The 16,025-nt window shown below is 49.3% G+C and overlaps 1 protein-coding gene across 3 annotated transcripts in view; it reads left to right on the top strand.

Annotated features, from left to right (window-relative positions):
• The window catches only part of Rnft2 (ring finger protein, transmembrane 2), a 56,415-nt gene that overhangs the window by 29,782 nt on the left and 10,608 nt on the right, over window positions 1-16,025 (top strand). For all 3 annotated transcript variants that reach the window (XM_055605830.1, XM_055605832.1, XM_055605831.1), the window contains one exon: window positions 14,695-14,844. In XM_055605830.1, coding sequence (XP_055461805.1) covers window positions 14,695-14,844 — 150 coding nt within the window. The remainder of the gene's footprint in view (window positions 1-14,694; window positions 14,845-16,025) is intronic.

The following is a 16,025-nucleotide window of genomic DNA, read 5'->3' as shown; positions in this document are numbered from 1 at the left end:
CTTATAAAAGAAGGCATTTGTTGGGGCCTGCTTACAGTTTTAGAGGTTTAATCCATGATCATCATGGCAGGAAGCAGACCGGCATGGTGCTAGAGCAGTGGCTGAGAGCTTTACAGCCTGATCTGCGGACAGGAGGCAGAGAGAGAGACACACACACATGCTGGGTTTGGTGTGAACTTCTGAAACCTCAAAGCCCACCCCCCAGTGACACCTTCTAATCCTTTCCAAGCAGTTCCACTCACTGGGAAACAAGTGTTTAAACATAGGAGCCTATGGAGGCATTTTCACTCAAAGCGCCCACCACACATGCCCGTAGCACTGTGTGAGATAGATACTCTTAGATCTGACTCTTGGGAAGACAAGGAAACTGAGGCACAGAGAAGGTAACTGGCTTGCTGAACATTAGTGAGTGGTGGGGCAGATACTTGAATTTTATTTCTTTAGTTTCAGAACTCAGTTTTTCAACATGCTGTGAGGCATGCATGCACACACGTGCGCACACACACAAAACATCACGCAGGTACATGCACGTGCACACATCCCAGACCCTCACTCCTGCCAGCCTACCTTAGGGCAGTGGTGGCCACTGCCACTCTGCACAGTGGGGGACAGTCATAACCACCCCTGCCAACCAGGCCCCACACCCTAACCCCGGCCTCTCAGACTCAGCCCTCAGCTACCCACGCCCCCTCTTCCATCTCAAAGGCCTGCCTTTCATTTCTCTCTGTTTTGTTTTGTCCCCCTCCTGCCCCTCCTGCCTCTTTACTCTGTCCCCTGGGAGACTCTCAAAGGCTGCAGTCAGCCACCAACAGAGACAGCAGGGACAGGGCCCAGTGGACACCTGGGAGTTCTCACACCTCAGCTTACACTGGTGTGTAGGGGAAGGAGGAGGTTACATTCTTTATTTATTTACTCGGTCCTGCCCTGTTCCACACCCCCCAAGCTGTTGTTCCCCACTGGGAAAGATGAAAAACAGCCTCAGAAAACAGCAGACAAGACAGACCACATGGCCCCCGCAGTTTAATTTCCCTTAATTCATTTTATATTGAACCAAATGATACTGTTTGTTTTTAATGGCAAACACTCAGCACGGAGGAGGGGCAGTGGGATCCTAGGGGAAAATCAGGAACGCAGCTGCCGTAGAAATCCTGGCTCCTTCTGTGCCCCATCCCCAATCCCACCTCCTTGTCTCCTTTAGAACCAGGTTTCCAGGTTGAAAGATGACACCCTTTGTCAGCCCGGATGGTGACTGTCTAGCGGGAGGCCTGGCTGTGCCCCAACTGTGTTAGCCATCCTAGGGTGGGAGATGATGGGAGACTCAGACCCTGGCCCCTGTGGCTGTTCTCAGTGTCCCATCTTGCTTATCACTGACAAGCAGGACCCACCCAGTGGCCTGTCTCCACGGGGTACATGGTGGCAGGGTGCCTTAACCCCAGAGCCTGAGGCTACATCACAAGAGGCTCCACAGCAGCTCCTGTCTCCCCGAGAAACAAAAGCAAGCCAACTATCTGGGGCCTACCCTTCTGTGGCCTGAGTGGGGTCTGGTGCCTCTTTGAAGCCTTCTGTGACCCTGTCATTTCAAGACCTTTTTTTTCTGAGGGTGTGCCCTAGCTGATGGCTGTTCTTACACATGAAGAGAACTCAAACTCTGAAGCCCCTGGGCAAGAAGGCAGAGGCCTTTCACCAAACCAAGATGGTGGATGCCACAAAAGGTCATCCCAAAGGCCTCTTCACACTGCAGAGGTGGAGACACACTTGCTCGCTTGTCCACATGCATTGGTTCAGACAGAGCTCTGTTCTGCTGGTAAGGCAATCAGGCTGGTTGCAGGTCATGTGACTCAGCCCCAGGCATGATCTTTCCTCTAAGACTGGATTCTACCCTCTAGCCAGCTCGGCTGTGCTGAAGGAGCCCTCAGAACCATGGCTTCCAAGCTCAAAGCTCCCATGGTGTAGCAGAGGCAGGTGGGAAGCAGGCGTCCCAAAACAGCTACCCACAAGGCCGCCCTAGGCTCACTCTATACTCAAGGCTGGCCTTGGACCCGTGGCTGGCCTCCTGCCTCAGCTTCCCAAATGCTGGAATTACAGATGTGTGCCACCATATGAGAAATGAGTGGGGATGAGCTAAGCAATGTGACGCAAGAAGGGCCTTCCAGAGGGACAGCCATAGCAGTAGAAAGTCTCATCCCTAAAGGTGACGTCTGCCAAGCTCTCAACACGCATGGTCACAAGTATCCAGAGCCCAGGAAGGACTGGTAATGAATCTGTACCTAGGGCAAGACAAGGGAGCTGGGCGCTGCATTCCCAGCATCAGCTGTATCCTACCGTGCTACCCACACTTACGGGGACCGGTGGCAACTTCCCAGATGTGGCCTGCTGAGAGGATCCACGTACCCAGCCAGCTTGCATGGAGGGCATGGCCCCGCCCCCTGTTTCCTCTACCAACCTTCCTTTCCTGAGTGAAAGAAAGGAAAGAAAGGGAGGTAGAGCCAAATCCCAGGAGCCCACCTGTGTGAGCCTCCACTTGCCCGTTCCTGAAGGCTCCAAGCCAGGTGTGGTGGGGAATGCCTTTCATCCCAGCACTCAGGGGCAGAGGCAGGCAGATCTCTGTGAGTTCAAGACTAGTGTCTACATAGTGAGGTTCAGGACAGCTAGGGCTACATAGTAAAAATGTCTCAAAATAAATAATTAAAATAAGAAAAAAGATGCAGAAATGTGTGCAGATTTGTAAAGATAAGACATAATTCCTTGGAAACTGTAATGACACTTTCGGGGACGATATATCTCCCTTTCATTGTCCGGAGGAAACCATTCCCACGTCTGCCTTTGGAACATTTTCTGTCTCCATTCTTGCCAGGCTATTGATCAGGACTGAGTGAACATGAAATTCACTCAGTTCTACCCCCAGCCAAACTTGAGTTTGGATGTCAACACTGCCCAAGCCAACAACTTTTTGCATTCACCTCCTAAATATTTATCATGCACAGTATGACAGGCTTTGGTATGGGCATAGAAACTGAATAAAAGGGTTCCAGTTGAGGCAGGGCCTGCCCCTTTGGTCAGGTGATCATCATTAAACACAAGACATCAGACCACAATCACACTACTCAGGGAGGAAACTAAATCACTGGGTATTGGAAAGATGGTCCAGCAGTTAAGACCACTGGCTGCTCTTGCAGAGTACCTGGATTTGGCTCCCAGCACCCACAAGGCGACTTACAACCATCTCTAACTCCAGTTCCAGGGCACCTGATACTCTTTTCTGACCTCTGTCGGCACCAAGCACACACGTGGTGCACATACATAATGTAGACACGCACACTCATGGGCATACATACATGCACATCCAAAAACCACATCCTGGAGGCCTGGCTTGGGTCAGCTCAGGGCTCTGAGCTGTGACTACAACAGTGGGGCGGTCCTCAGCCTCTGATGAGCTGGAGACCCAGGTCAAGTGCAGGGCCTGCTGCAGGCCGGTGCAGCACAAAGTCTGAAACAGCAGCTGAGACCTGTAAGTCATGCTGAGAGCTCAGCACTTTGGGGCCATGGAGGCCTCACGGCGCGGCAGTGACGTCATCGGCCGGCGCTGCCCCAGCTGCTGGCAAGCAGCCTGTTGTGGGGAGCTCAGGAGGCCATGATGATCTCATCCACCCTGGAGAGGCTGAGCCGCTGCTGACTGACGTCATCGCAGCGCCGTTGCCAGGCAACGGGGAGCTGCTGGGCCCCACCCCACCTTCTGTAGGTCCTGCTTTGCTCTCCCCTTTCCCTTTTCCCCTGCCCGACTTCTCTTCTTCCTCTTGCACCTTCCTCTCTTCTCCCCTTCCCCTTCCCTCATATCTATTCTTCCCCTCTCCCCACATATCACTATATTTTCTAGGCTCTTGTTTGCTATCTAACCCATGATGTCTTGAAGCACCCCACAGAATTTAAGTCCTTACTCCTTTGCCTGTCTGAGCCTGTTTTTTCCCCTGCTAATGGTGCTAATGAGAACAGCCTGGCCTCTGACCAGCTGTGGGGACAGCATAAAGGTGCTTAGTTTTCCACAGGCAGCCTCTCCTCCCCCGACAGGCAGCCTGTCTCCTTTTCCGCCTTTGATCAGACGATCCCCTCGGTGGCTTAGCCCAGTGTCGTCTCATCTCAGGCTTGGAATTGGTCATAACCACCTCCCTCTCAGAGAGGCACTGGCTCTGAAGTTCCTGCTTGGGATGTGCCAGAGGAGAATATACCTGGTGGGTACCTGTGCTCCCAGCCTTAGGAGACTGCTGCAGGAGGATCATAAGTTTGAGGACCTTAATCTCCAGGCCACCTTTTCAGCCGCTTCTAGTGGCCTTTTCCATCAGGCCTCCGACTGGGTCGTTTCTCTCCTGACTTTGTCCCTGTGTGGTCCTCTCTGTCTCATTTTTCTTTATTCCTCTCAGCAGCCTCCAGTTTCTTCTCCCAGAGCTCAGAGGTCTGCTAGGAACCTTCTCTCTTTGGGAAGTCCAACTGGGCCCCTCTGTTCATGCTCTGCCCTTCAGATGACTGCCAGAGCCATGATGTCCTGAAGGTGTGGCAGCCAGGACCCCAACATCCCAGCAGCCTGGCAAGTCACTTACCTAGAAAAACAAGCCCTCTGTGTCAGCTTGGAAGAAAAGGCAAATGGACTGGGGCAGAGCTGCCTCACTGTCAGTTTATTTCCCACATTAAAGGAGGCTTTAGGGTGCATCCGGGCTGTGGGCTGTTCAACGAAACTACCTGCCTGCCTTTGCTGGATGCTAGGCTTGCCAGGGGAACTCACCTGGCTCTCTTTGCAGTTTTGAAAGATCTGTCTGTACCTGAAGCTGCAGCCAGCTTACCTCCATGGTTTTGAGATGTCCCCTTATTTCTCCAAGCTAGTCTGTTAGCTTTCTGACCCTCTTGATCTTAGGAAACAACTACTCGAATTAAGTGATTAGTGGCCAAGAGGTCAGAGCTCGGTTAATACCCCAGCATACAGACCAGAACGCCAAGGTACAGAGAGAGAACATGGAAGTCAGGATAATCAGAACCATGAGAGATGCTCGCTGGTCTCTTGGACTCAAAATTGCACACATTTCACATTGAGCTCACGTTGGCCATTGTCAATATGAGAAAGCCATTTCTCACTCTGTCTCCCAATCAGGAAGGCTTGCTTCATTCACCACAGGGCATTCTATGATTGGCAGGCCACCCACAGGGCCACAGCTGACCCTCATTGACTCCCTCCGAGGATGTGGATGGATCCCATGCCTCTCAGGACTTAGCTCACTGCCTGATGAGTCCTAAGAGGGGGCTTCCCATTGGCTGCGTGTTACTGATATCAACAGGGGCTTCCATTGTTGACATTTTCCAGGAGACTCTCAACAAGAGATCATTAGAAGTCTAACCCAGGGCACAGGACCAGGAGTCCATGCCCTTTATCCTGCACCTTCTCAGATGCCAGGAGGCCCAGCTGAGTCCTACCTAAACCCAAATCCTCACTTCCTCCTTTCTTTACTGTGTCCTTTCCATGAGAAGTTTGTGTCCAACTCAGCAATGGCCAGTAAATCTTCCACGCCCATTTTCAGAGGTTACATCTCAAAGTCATTTTTGGATACAAGATGATCTCCCTGTGACATCTGTCACTCTATTGATCACCGGGGATGATATGAATGAGCTGGCTGGCTAGGTGAATGTTCCCTCTCTCCCTCACCACTCCTGTGTATCCCATGCAAAGCTGTGGGCTTGCTCAGGGGAAGAGGATACCCTTCCCTGAATTTAGGAGGATTGCTCTTCAGTCAAGGAAATAGAGTAGCTGCCTTGGCTACTAAGAACAATGGCTCTTGACCTTCCAAAATGCTGTGACCCTTTAATACAGTTCTTCATGTTGTGGTGACCTTAACCGTAAAGTTATTTTCATTGCTACTTCATAACTGCAGTTTTGCCACTGTTATGAATTATAATGTAAATAACTGATATTCAGGATATCTGATATGTGACCCCTGTGAAAGGGGCATTCAACCCCCAAAAACGTTCAAGACCTGTAAGTTGAGAATACTCCAAACAAGTTCTCAGAATTGCTTTCTTCAAAACTCTTCACATGCAGATTCCCTGTTGGTAGATTCCCAGGGTAAGACTATGGCCATAAGAATCAGGCTAGCTGTTTGAACCATAGCACCACCCAGGCTGTATGTCAAGACTCAAGGGCTGGCACTTTCTCAGACAATTAGGAATAGTGCTTCCTCAAGATCCAGCTATACCACTCCTAGGCATATACCCAAAATTTGCTCAAGTACGCAACAAGGACATTTGCTCAACCATGTTTGTAGCAGCTTTATTTGTAATAGCCAGAACCTGGAAACAACCCAGATGTCCCTCGACGGAGGAATGGATACAGAAATTGTGGTATTTTTACACAATGGAATACTACTCAGCAATCAAAAAGGAGGAAATCATGAAATGTGCAGGCAAATGGTGGGATCTAGAAAAGATCATTCTGAGTGAGGTATCCCAGAAGGAGAAAGACAAACACGGTATATACTCACTAATATAGTCCTATAAGATATGATAAACATAATGAAAGCTATACACCTAAACAAGAAAGAGGACCCAGGGTAAGATGATCAATCCTCACTTAGAAAGACAAATGGGAGGTGCATTGGACATAGGAGAAAACAAGTAACAGGACAGGAGCCTACCGCAGAGGGCCCCTGAAAGACTCTACCTAGCAGTGTATCAAAGCAGATACTAAGACTCATAACCAAACCTTTGGCAGAGTGCAGGGAATCATATGAAAGAAGGGGGGGGTTGTATGACATGGAGAGGATAGGAGCTCCACAAGGACCAAATATATCTGGGCACAGGGGTCTTTTCTGAGACTGACACTCCACCAAGGACCATGTATGGATATAACCTAGAACCTCTGCTCAGATGAAGCCCGTGGTAGCTCAGTAACCAATTGGTTTCCCATAGTAAGGTAAAAAAGGACTATTTCTGACAGGAACTCAATGGCTGGCTCTTTGACCTCCCAGCTCCCCAAGGGAGGAGCAGTCCTGCTAGGCCACAGAGAAGGACTTTGCAGCCAGTCCTGAAGATACCTGATAAAACAGGGTCAGATGAAAGGGGAGGACTTGGAAAGGGGCAAGTCCCAATCAGTGGACTTGGAAAGGGGCAGGGAGGAGATGAGGGAGGGAGGAAGGAGGGTTGGGGAGGGAATGAGTGAATGAGATACAACTGGGATACAGAGTTAATAAAATGTAACTTAAAAAAAGACTCAAGGAAAGTGAGAGAGCCATCCTGGCAGGGAGCAGGTGCTCCAGGGGGATGGGAGGAGCCAATACAGAGGACCCAGGTTCAACTACACCTGGTTCATGGGGATGCAGGTAGATGATGCTGTGTGCAGCAAATGGAAGACATGGTAGGTACTTCAGAAACCTCCCTGAGTGTGACAGAAGACACTGGTCTGAGCAGGGTCTGACAGAGTTTTGGGCCCAAGACTGACCTTGCGTTGTGAAAGGTTGTTTGGGCCACCTTTTGAGGAACTCACTGCATAGACCAGGACAGTTCGGGAGCTCTTTGCAATAGGACCTCTAAATGAACTGAATGTTGGTTATGAGAGCCAGGCACACCAAGAGCCAGGAGTGGAAAGAGTTTGGTTAAAGAGAGGGGACATACTTCACCAAAGGTGCCTAGCTGGGAAAGGGCAGGGTTAGGATTTTAACCAATAGGAACTTACAGAGACCTAACCTTGACTCATAGAGTCCACTACTGGCCAGCCCAGCCATCTGTCTAGGTTGCTATGGCAACCAACCTGATGGTTTCATCAGAGGCTTGTTGCCCCCAGTGCTGAAGGCTGCAGAAGCCAAGATCAAACCCTTGAATGATTCACCTCTTTCACAGTGAGGCCCCTCATCCTGGCTTTTGAGCACCTGTCTTCTCTCTGTATAGGACAGGGTGGCCTTGAACTCACAGCAATCTTTCTATCTCAGCCTCTCAAGCCTCATGAGGATGAGGTTGGAGTTACAGGGCTGAACCTGACAACTTATTAAGAGGGGTTTATTATTTTTATGTGTCTGTGTGAGTGTATCTGGAGACCCAAGGGACCATGTTAGGTCTCCAGGTGGTTGTGAGCCTCCTGATGTGGGTGCTGGGGCCCAAACCCCAGTCAGCTCTACACGGGCTCTTAACTGCCGAGCTGCCTTTCCAACCCATCCTGTCTCAAGTGGCCACCCTCGTGTCCACATCACCTCCCAGGGGCCATGCTGTCCCAGTGCAGCTGCCTGTATCTCCAGGTGCCACAACAGCCATTTAAACCCACTGCAGCCACACGTTACTGGGGGGGGGGGGGGGTTGTAGCCATACTGAAGTGGGCAGACTTCTTGTCATCATTTCCTAAGCAACAGTGTCTATTTACATAGTGTTTACATTGTATCCACATCAGAAGCTTGTACTGGCTGTAGGGCGTGGCTTCTAGGAAGACATTCTGCCGTTTATTTGAGAGACTTGAGCATTGCGGATTTGACCAGGTTTTGTTTGGAGGATTCTGGCACCACCCTTCGCTGTGGATACTGAGGAATGGGGATTAGGGCTTTGGTGCATGAATTTGAGAAAAGCAGTGCAGTCTAGAGACAGCCAAGTGCCCTTGTCTGAATGCTGCTGCTCTCTCCTCCTCCTGGTCTCCTTCCTCCTGCTCATTCCCCTCCTCTACCTTTTGTCCTCGGCTTGAAACAGCAATCATTTAACTCTCTGTGTTCTGTGATTCCAAGTTCATTTGGGGTGTACTGGAGACAGCTCATCTCTCTGCCATCTATTGTCCTCCCGGCCTGGGCAACCCATTCAGGCCTTGTCTCTTGAGTCTGCTATCTCAATTGAAGAAGCAAAGAGTGGCTGGCCCGGGCTCCAGCCACACACAGCCTCTTCTATTGCTCCTTCCCACTGCCAGCCTCCTAGACAGCAAGAGCAGGGAATGAAAACCTGCCCTGTCTCTTCAGGTCTGGGCAGTCCAGACAGCCTCTGCCTTAATTCTTACCTGCTTTTTTCCCCTTTTCCCCTCTCCTTTTCTTTAGGGTCCCCCCCACACACACCCTTCTTTCGTTCCTCTGACTCTGTGATGTTGGGGATGGAAACCAAAGTTTCATGTACGAATCCACACTGTACCACTGAGTCCCCAGTCCTTTATTTCCTTTGAACCTGCACAACCCCCTGTCTCTTTCCAATATGGCACTGATATGTAACCAGTAACTGATAATGTGACCAGGTCAGGGTCAGCATGAGGCTGAGCACTGGCTGTCACCACGTCCTGTACCCTTGCTGTGAACCTGTATTTTAGACCTTTTAGTCCCTTGAATCTGCACAGTATCTGTGATGGGTTGGATCCAGGTCACCTGGGCTCCTGAGAGTGGAGGGTTAAAGTTTTAGGAAGTTTGCAGTGGGCCTTGTGGGAGTGTTTATTTACACCACGGAAACTGGCAAGCACACAAATCAGGGACTGTTTAGTCCCAGGACCTTATTTACCAGAACACCGCTGCATGCAGTTGTGAGTGTGTGAGTTTATATGGGTGTGTGTGCGCACACATGTGTGTAAATGAATGAGTGTCTGTAAGAGCATGTGAATGTGTGTATATATGTATGTATGTATAGTATAAATATCTGTGTGAGTGTGCGGGTGTACTGTTAGTGAATGTGTGTGAGTGCAGGTGGGTGGGTGTGGAATGAGTGTAATGAGTGGAATCTGTGTAAATATGTGTATCATTGTATGTACATGAAAGAAATGAGGCTCGGAGAAGTGGTGTTATTGTCCAAAGTCACCCCATTTAGTGGGTGGCAGACCTGACCATGGCAAATCTTCCTCTCTGGGTCCATAACGGTGCCTTGGATTCCTCTCCCCATCCTCTGCACTCTTCAGATTAGCAGAAAGTGCCTCCTGCTCATCTTCTTCATCAGCCCCAGGTTGTCTCCATGCTTTTGTTGTTTCCTCGTTTTCCTGACTTTCTCTGTGCTTCAACCCATCCTGACAGTGAGGAAGGGAGACTGCAGCTCGACAGGCACCGCCCTCCCCCAACCCCCCCCCATTACCTCCCCACCCCTCACACTACAAGTCTTATCACAACAGTCTCCATGTGCCTCTTTCCTGGTGACAGGGGGAAGAGGTGCTCGCACTCCATCGCCTCTCTCTCATTGTTGGACGTGCCACACAAACTCCGCCTTCTGTTTGGTGGCCGTCAGAAGTAACATGCGAGAAAGCTGGAATTAGGAAACTGCTTAATTAGCAAGGATAGCTGCTCTGGATATGCACAGCTCCCAGTGGCCACCCCACCCCACAGCTAATTGCTACTTTTAAGATGGTTCTGCTAGGCTCTCACTCCCTTGATTTTATTCTCCATGACACAGAGGCTTGCTGATGAACTGTAGAATTCTTTCCCACATTCCATATCCATTTTGCTGTTGGCCAAGTATGAAAAAGGCACCAAGAGTAATGAGAGTGGAGTGAAGGCCTCAGAGTCACCCACCCTACTGTGTGCAAGGATGTGCCCTAAGTCAGAGATGGAAGATAGATGCCCCCAGCCCAGAGATCTCCTCTGAGGGCCTTGAAGGCCAGCAGAAGAGACAGGGGCTGAGGTTGGGAGAAATGCTATGAAGAGAGTGAGGAGATGATGGGAAGATGGATGGATGGATGGATGGATCTGTAGATAGGAAGGGAGGGTGGATTAATGCATAGAAAGGAAAAAAATAGATGATCAAGGTTTCTGGAGAGATGGCTCAGTGGATAAAGCATGTGACATACAAGCATTAAGAGCTGAGTTCAGATCTCCAACATCCACAAAGAAGCAGGTGGGCTTGGAGCCTTTTAACCTCAGCACGTGGGGACAGATGATGCCATGGGCATGCTGGTAGCTTGACATGCTCTGGGTACAGCAAGAGACCCTGCCTCAGAAATGAAGTGGGGAGAGACTGCAGAAGACACATGATATCAACTTCTGTCTTCCACATGCATACATATACCACATACACATACATATTTTTGTAAAAAGGGAAATGAGGATTGAGGGTTGGTAGGTACATGGGAGAGAAGAGAGGAAAGTTCTCTGAGGTAAGCTGAATTCTGGAACAAGGGGAAAGGCAGGTGACTGTTAGAAGTTGGGAGAGACTGAGGATAGACACGGAACTTGCTAGAGCTGATTGCCACACTGACTGGATTAGGAAACGTGAGCAGGGGCTTTGGAAGTGGCTCAGTTGCTAAGCTGTCTGCCATGCATGAGGATTTGCATTCTGTCTTTAGCAACCATATTAAAATAAATAAATTGGTCAAGGCAGTCAGTGCCGCCATGACTCCAGCATGGGTTGATGGAGACAAGAGGATGATGAGTTAGCATAGCAGGCGAACCCCAGATTCAGTGAGAGAGCACCTCAGAGTAGAGAGTGATTAAGGAAAACACCCCCCGCAACTTCAATCTCTGACCTCCACACGAGCCTGAATACACATGTACACACCTGCATATAGGTGTGCGCATGTACCCACAGGTGCTCACACAGACACGCACTACACATAAACACATGAAATGTGAAGCTACCTGAGGTATGTCTGTAAGGAGGTCTCCAGGGACAGATCCTGAGGGTTCTCCAGGATGGATGGGAGGATGGATGTAGGGATGGATGAGTGGGTGGATGGATGGATATATGGATGGGTGGATGGATCAGTTTCTTCATGGGTGCATACTTGACTGGCATAATTGGAAGGTAGTGACAGGTAGGGGTGTGGCTTTGCTGGGGAAAATAGATCACTGGGTCCTGTCCCTGGAAGATACATCTTGCTTTGGTCTCTTTTATTCTGTTTCTCATCCACCATGAAAAAGCTGCTTTACCACACACTCTGGTTGCCACAGTATTCTTCCTCACAGAAGACCTAGAAACACAAACCATTGCCCATGCACAGAGAGCCCTCTCCTGCCAAAGTAGTCCCTATCTCTAGTTGTTTCTGTCAGGGCCAGCAGTTCTCAACCTGTGGGTCACACCCCTTTGGAGGTCACATATCAGATATCCTGTATATTAGAGTGAAGGAAGCAAGGAACGACTGAGATTGGGAACCCAGGAAAGCAGTGGGATTCTGCAGAGCTTGGTACCTACTGTTTGGGATAGACATGGTGGAGCCTTCCTTGCCATCCTGGAGTGTGTACCAATGCCACATGGCAGCCATTCCCTGCCTTCTACAAGTTCCCAGGTTTGCCTCCAGGTAACATTTCTGGGGCAAGGGGCTGCATGGAAGGAGTATTGAAGAGAAAGGCGTTTTAGGAAACAAGCCCCCCTCCCCCTCGGGACTCAGCCAAACAGTCACAATGGGATCAATGGCTAGATGACCATTCTTGGTTCTTATGCATTTCTGCTTCAAGAGCGCCTTCTGAATGCCTGTGCCTAGCCATCATGATAGATGAAAAGAGTTGGGTAGAAAGTCTCCCTTTGTCTGGTGAGATGGTTTAGCTCATAAAAGTGCTGGCTGCCAAGGCTGATGACCCAAGTTTGACCCCTGTAGCCAGTACAGTGGAAAGAGAGAACTGATTCTGACCTCCACGTACAAGCTGCGGCTCACACTAACATGAATATGCTATATATATATATATATATATATAAATTATTTAAGAAATTCAAGCTCACATATTGCATTGGCTTATCACTTCTCCTTGGTTTCCTTCTGTTACTGAGTCCATGATCTTTGTTCTGAAGAGTGCTGGGTGGTTATTCTGCAGACTCAACCATTTGCATTTGTCTCTGGTTTTCTCATGGTTTTAGTGAGGACCATAGAAGTGACACTGTCCTTCCCAGTGGGTTATATCCTAAAGTTCATGGTGTTAGGGTGACTTATTACTGGGGTGCTGACCTTGGTTGCTTGGGTTACAGGGTGTGTGGTTAACCACAGAGATGCTGTTTCACAGGATAATATTTCATAGCTGTGTGGCTTTCCATCATAGACCTCCAGCAGTCAGGCCCCACCACTGTGGATCTCCTTTGTGCCCCCCCCCCTTTGGCTGTTACAAAGATCTTCCTGGTGGCATTCTTTCTTGGCACATCTTTGTGCAAAGTCCTGATTACTTTATCAGATGACTTACAGAGCTCACTCACATTTTTGAGGCTGTGGACCCCGGAGGAAGGGCTGTTGACTCATGTATATGTGTGCTACTCAGTCTTATTCAAGTGTGATTTACATATAACAAAGCACACAGCTTTGCAGCACAATTTCTGTGAACTGGGGCATGTGACCACACCCACACGAGCACCATTACAACCAGTGAAGAACCTTCTGCCATTTCCCATAACTTGCTGATATGCCTTTAGAGTCCCTTCCTCACAGTGGATAGCCACAGTTCTGGTTTTATCACTCTAGCCTAATGTCACCCATTCTGAGACTTTATGTAAACAAGAATTGTCATGTAGAGTCTGTGTGTGCGTTTATGCATGTGTACATGTCTTTTGTGTATATGTGTGCATGTGGAGGATTCAAATTTATGTCCAGTGTGTCTTCCTCAGTAACTGTCTATATACTGAGGCAGGATTTCTTGCTGAATCTGGAGCTGACTGATCCAGCTACTCTAGTGGGCCAGCTTTCCCTGGGATTCCTTGTCCCTGTTTCCTAAATACTAGGATTATACCACACCTGTGTGGCTTTTCTGTAGGTGGTAAGGATCTAAACTCCTGTCCTCACATTTGTTTGGCAAACATTTTATCCACTAAGCCATTTTCCAGCTCCATATGGAGCCTTTATAACCATACTCACAACACATGCCTATGAAATCCAGTCACTATTTAGTTACAATAGCCAGTGTGTCTCCAAGTTTATAAATAGTGCCTGAATTTGTGTTATGTGTTCCGCGGTGGGTGGTGCACTTGGGCAGTTTCCTGTCAGTGGGTCTTGTGGCAATAGCTGCTGAGAACATTTCCCACAAGTGGGCTCTTCTCCGTATCTCTCAGGGAACCTCCTTGAAGAAATGTCAGGGTCCCCTAGCAAGTCAGTGCTTACATTCACTAGGGTCCATGAAAACAGCATTTATTCCTCTCTCTTTCCCATCACAGGCCTTCCCTCATGAGACCTTTTCAAGGCCAAAGGGAGAAGGAGCCCTGAACTTGTGCCTGGCACTGATCTGGGTCCTCTTCCTGCTCATGAGCTTTAATTCTCAGAGGAACCTCATGAGATGAAAAATGGGAATCTCACTCTGAGAGTCAACCCAGAAAGAGCAAGGCCCCATGCTGGTATCTTTCCCAAGGGGTCTTGGCTCCTTTGGAGGCCACAAGAGGTAGAAGTGTAGAACTAGGTGGCTGCCCTTGGCTCCTAGCCTGGCCTTCCTGCTCCTATCCTGTGGTGCCAGAACCAGCGCTCTTAGGGAGTTTGCAAGAGGCAGTGACTACCCTCTTGCCCTCCATACTGCTCCCAGCTAGACAGTGACCACACCCGGGCCCTATCCAAAGTGTTCTGTTTCTCCATCCCTGACACCTGATCCTGGCACTTTGATCTTGTGGGCAGTAAACAGTGGGCGGTGGACAAGGACCTCAGACAGGAGCCATGTCTCCCTGGCCTCATCCATCGGTCCCCATTAGAGTGAGCTTGAGTGCTTTCCAAAGCTGATTAATGGCCTGCCTGTGACCTGGACTGTCATTATGGCCATGCCTGGGCCCTCACTCTGTCCTCTGGGTCTTTGCCGCTAACACTAATTGATGCTTTTTGTGTGGCTGCAGGGAAAGTTTTATCTGGTCATCGAGGAGCTGAGCCAGCTGTTCAGGTCACTCGTTCCCATCCAGCTGTGGTACAAATACATCATGGGGGATGACTCCTCCAACAGCTACTTCCTAGGAGGGGTTCTGATCATTCTCTACAGTCTGTGCAAGGTGAGCTGGCTCAGGGCATGCTGGGCCAGGCTTGATGGGGAGCTTAGGACCAGCCACTAGTATCTTCTGACTTTAAATAAAAGTGATTTTCATGTACCTTAGAACTAACCACCAATCACTCTAGCTATGTCTTTTTCTTTCTCTCTTTCTGTGTTGCTGGGAACTGAACCTAGGGTTTTGCTCATGATAGGCAGGCACTCTGCCATTACTTTTTAAAACTCAGACAAAGGTTTTCACCAAATTCCTAAGTAATCCTTGAACTCCCAGTCCTCCTGCCTCAGCCTCCGGAGAAACTGGACGGATTACAAGCCTTCACCACCAGGCCTGGCTGCTGCTAACCTTATGCCATGTGCAGTCAGTGGCATCGCTGTTACAGTCTGGTGGGACCACCTCCTCTGTATGGTTCCAAAGCATGTCCTCCTTCCGCAAAGACACCCAGTACTCAGCTTTCCTAGGTGGCAGCCATTCTCCATCCACCCTGCCTCCCAGCCTCTGGCAGACACTAATCCACTTTATATCTTCACAAATGTGCTAATGCTGGGAGTGTCCTGTCAGTGGGATGTGTAATGATCTTTTGGGTGTGGCTTGTTTGATTTACCATAACACTTTTGAGATGCATCATAGTATCATAGCATATATCAATACTTTTTTAAAACTTTATTTAGTGTTGGAGGTGGAGTGTGCCATAGTGTACATGTGGAGGTCAGAGGGCAGCTTGCAGGAGTCAGGCCTCTCCTTCCCCCACATGGGTCCTAGGGATTGAGCCCAGGAGTGGCAGGCTTGTCAGCAAGTGCCTCTACCCACTGAACCGTCGTACTGGCCCCTAAAAATAAACTCTCATTCCCTTTCTTGTCTCTCACTTCTCTCCTTTCTCTGTTTCTGGCATTAAAGGGCCTAGAGACTATGAATATGACCACTCTGCTTCCTCCCAACAGGACAAGCCAGGCTATCCATGCAGGAACAGCTATGGGGCCTTAGCTTGTTCACTGTGATCAGCTGGCAGTGTGGCTATAGTACAGGAAGAGTGCTGTGATTGATTAGTAATGCCTGCCCTGAGCTTTCTTTATTTATCTAATCAGGGTAACAGAGGAGACTGTTGACACTGGATGTCAGGACAGAAGTCAGGCAAAACTGATAGAAATGGCAAGAAGTTTCCTGAAAATGATCAGTGAAAGACAAAA

This window comes from Psammomys obesus, unplaced genomic scaffold (assembly GCF_907164565.1).
Source record: "Psammomys obesus unplaced genomic scaffold, mPsaObe1.curated_primary_1811, whole genome shotgun sequence".
In the NCBI taxonomy this organism is placed as follows: domain Eukaryota; kingdom Metazoa; phylum Chordata; class Mammalia; order Rodentia; family Muridae; genus Psammomys; species Psammomys obesus.
The sequence above is the reverse complement of the archived record's forward strand: the minus strand, read 5'-3'. Positions and strand labels throughout refer to the sequence as shown.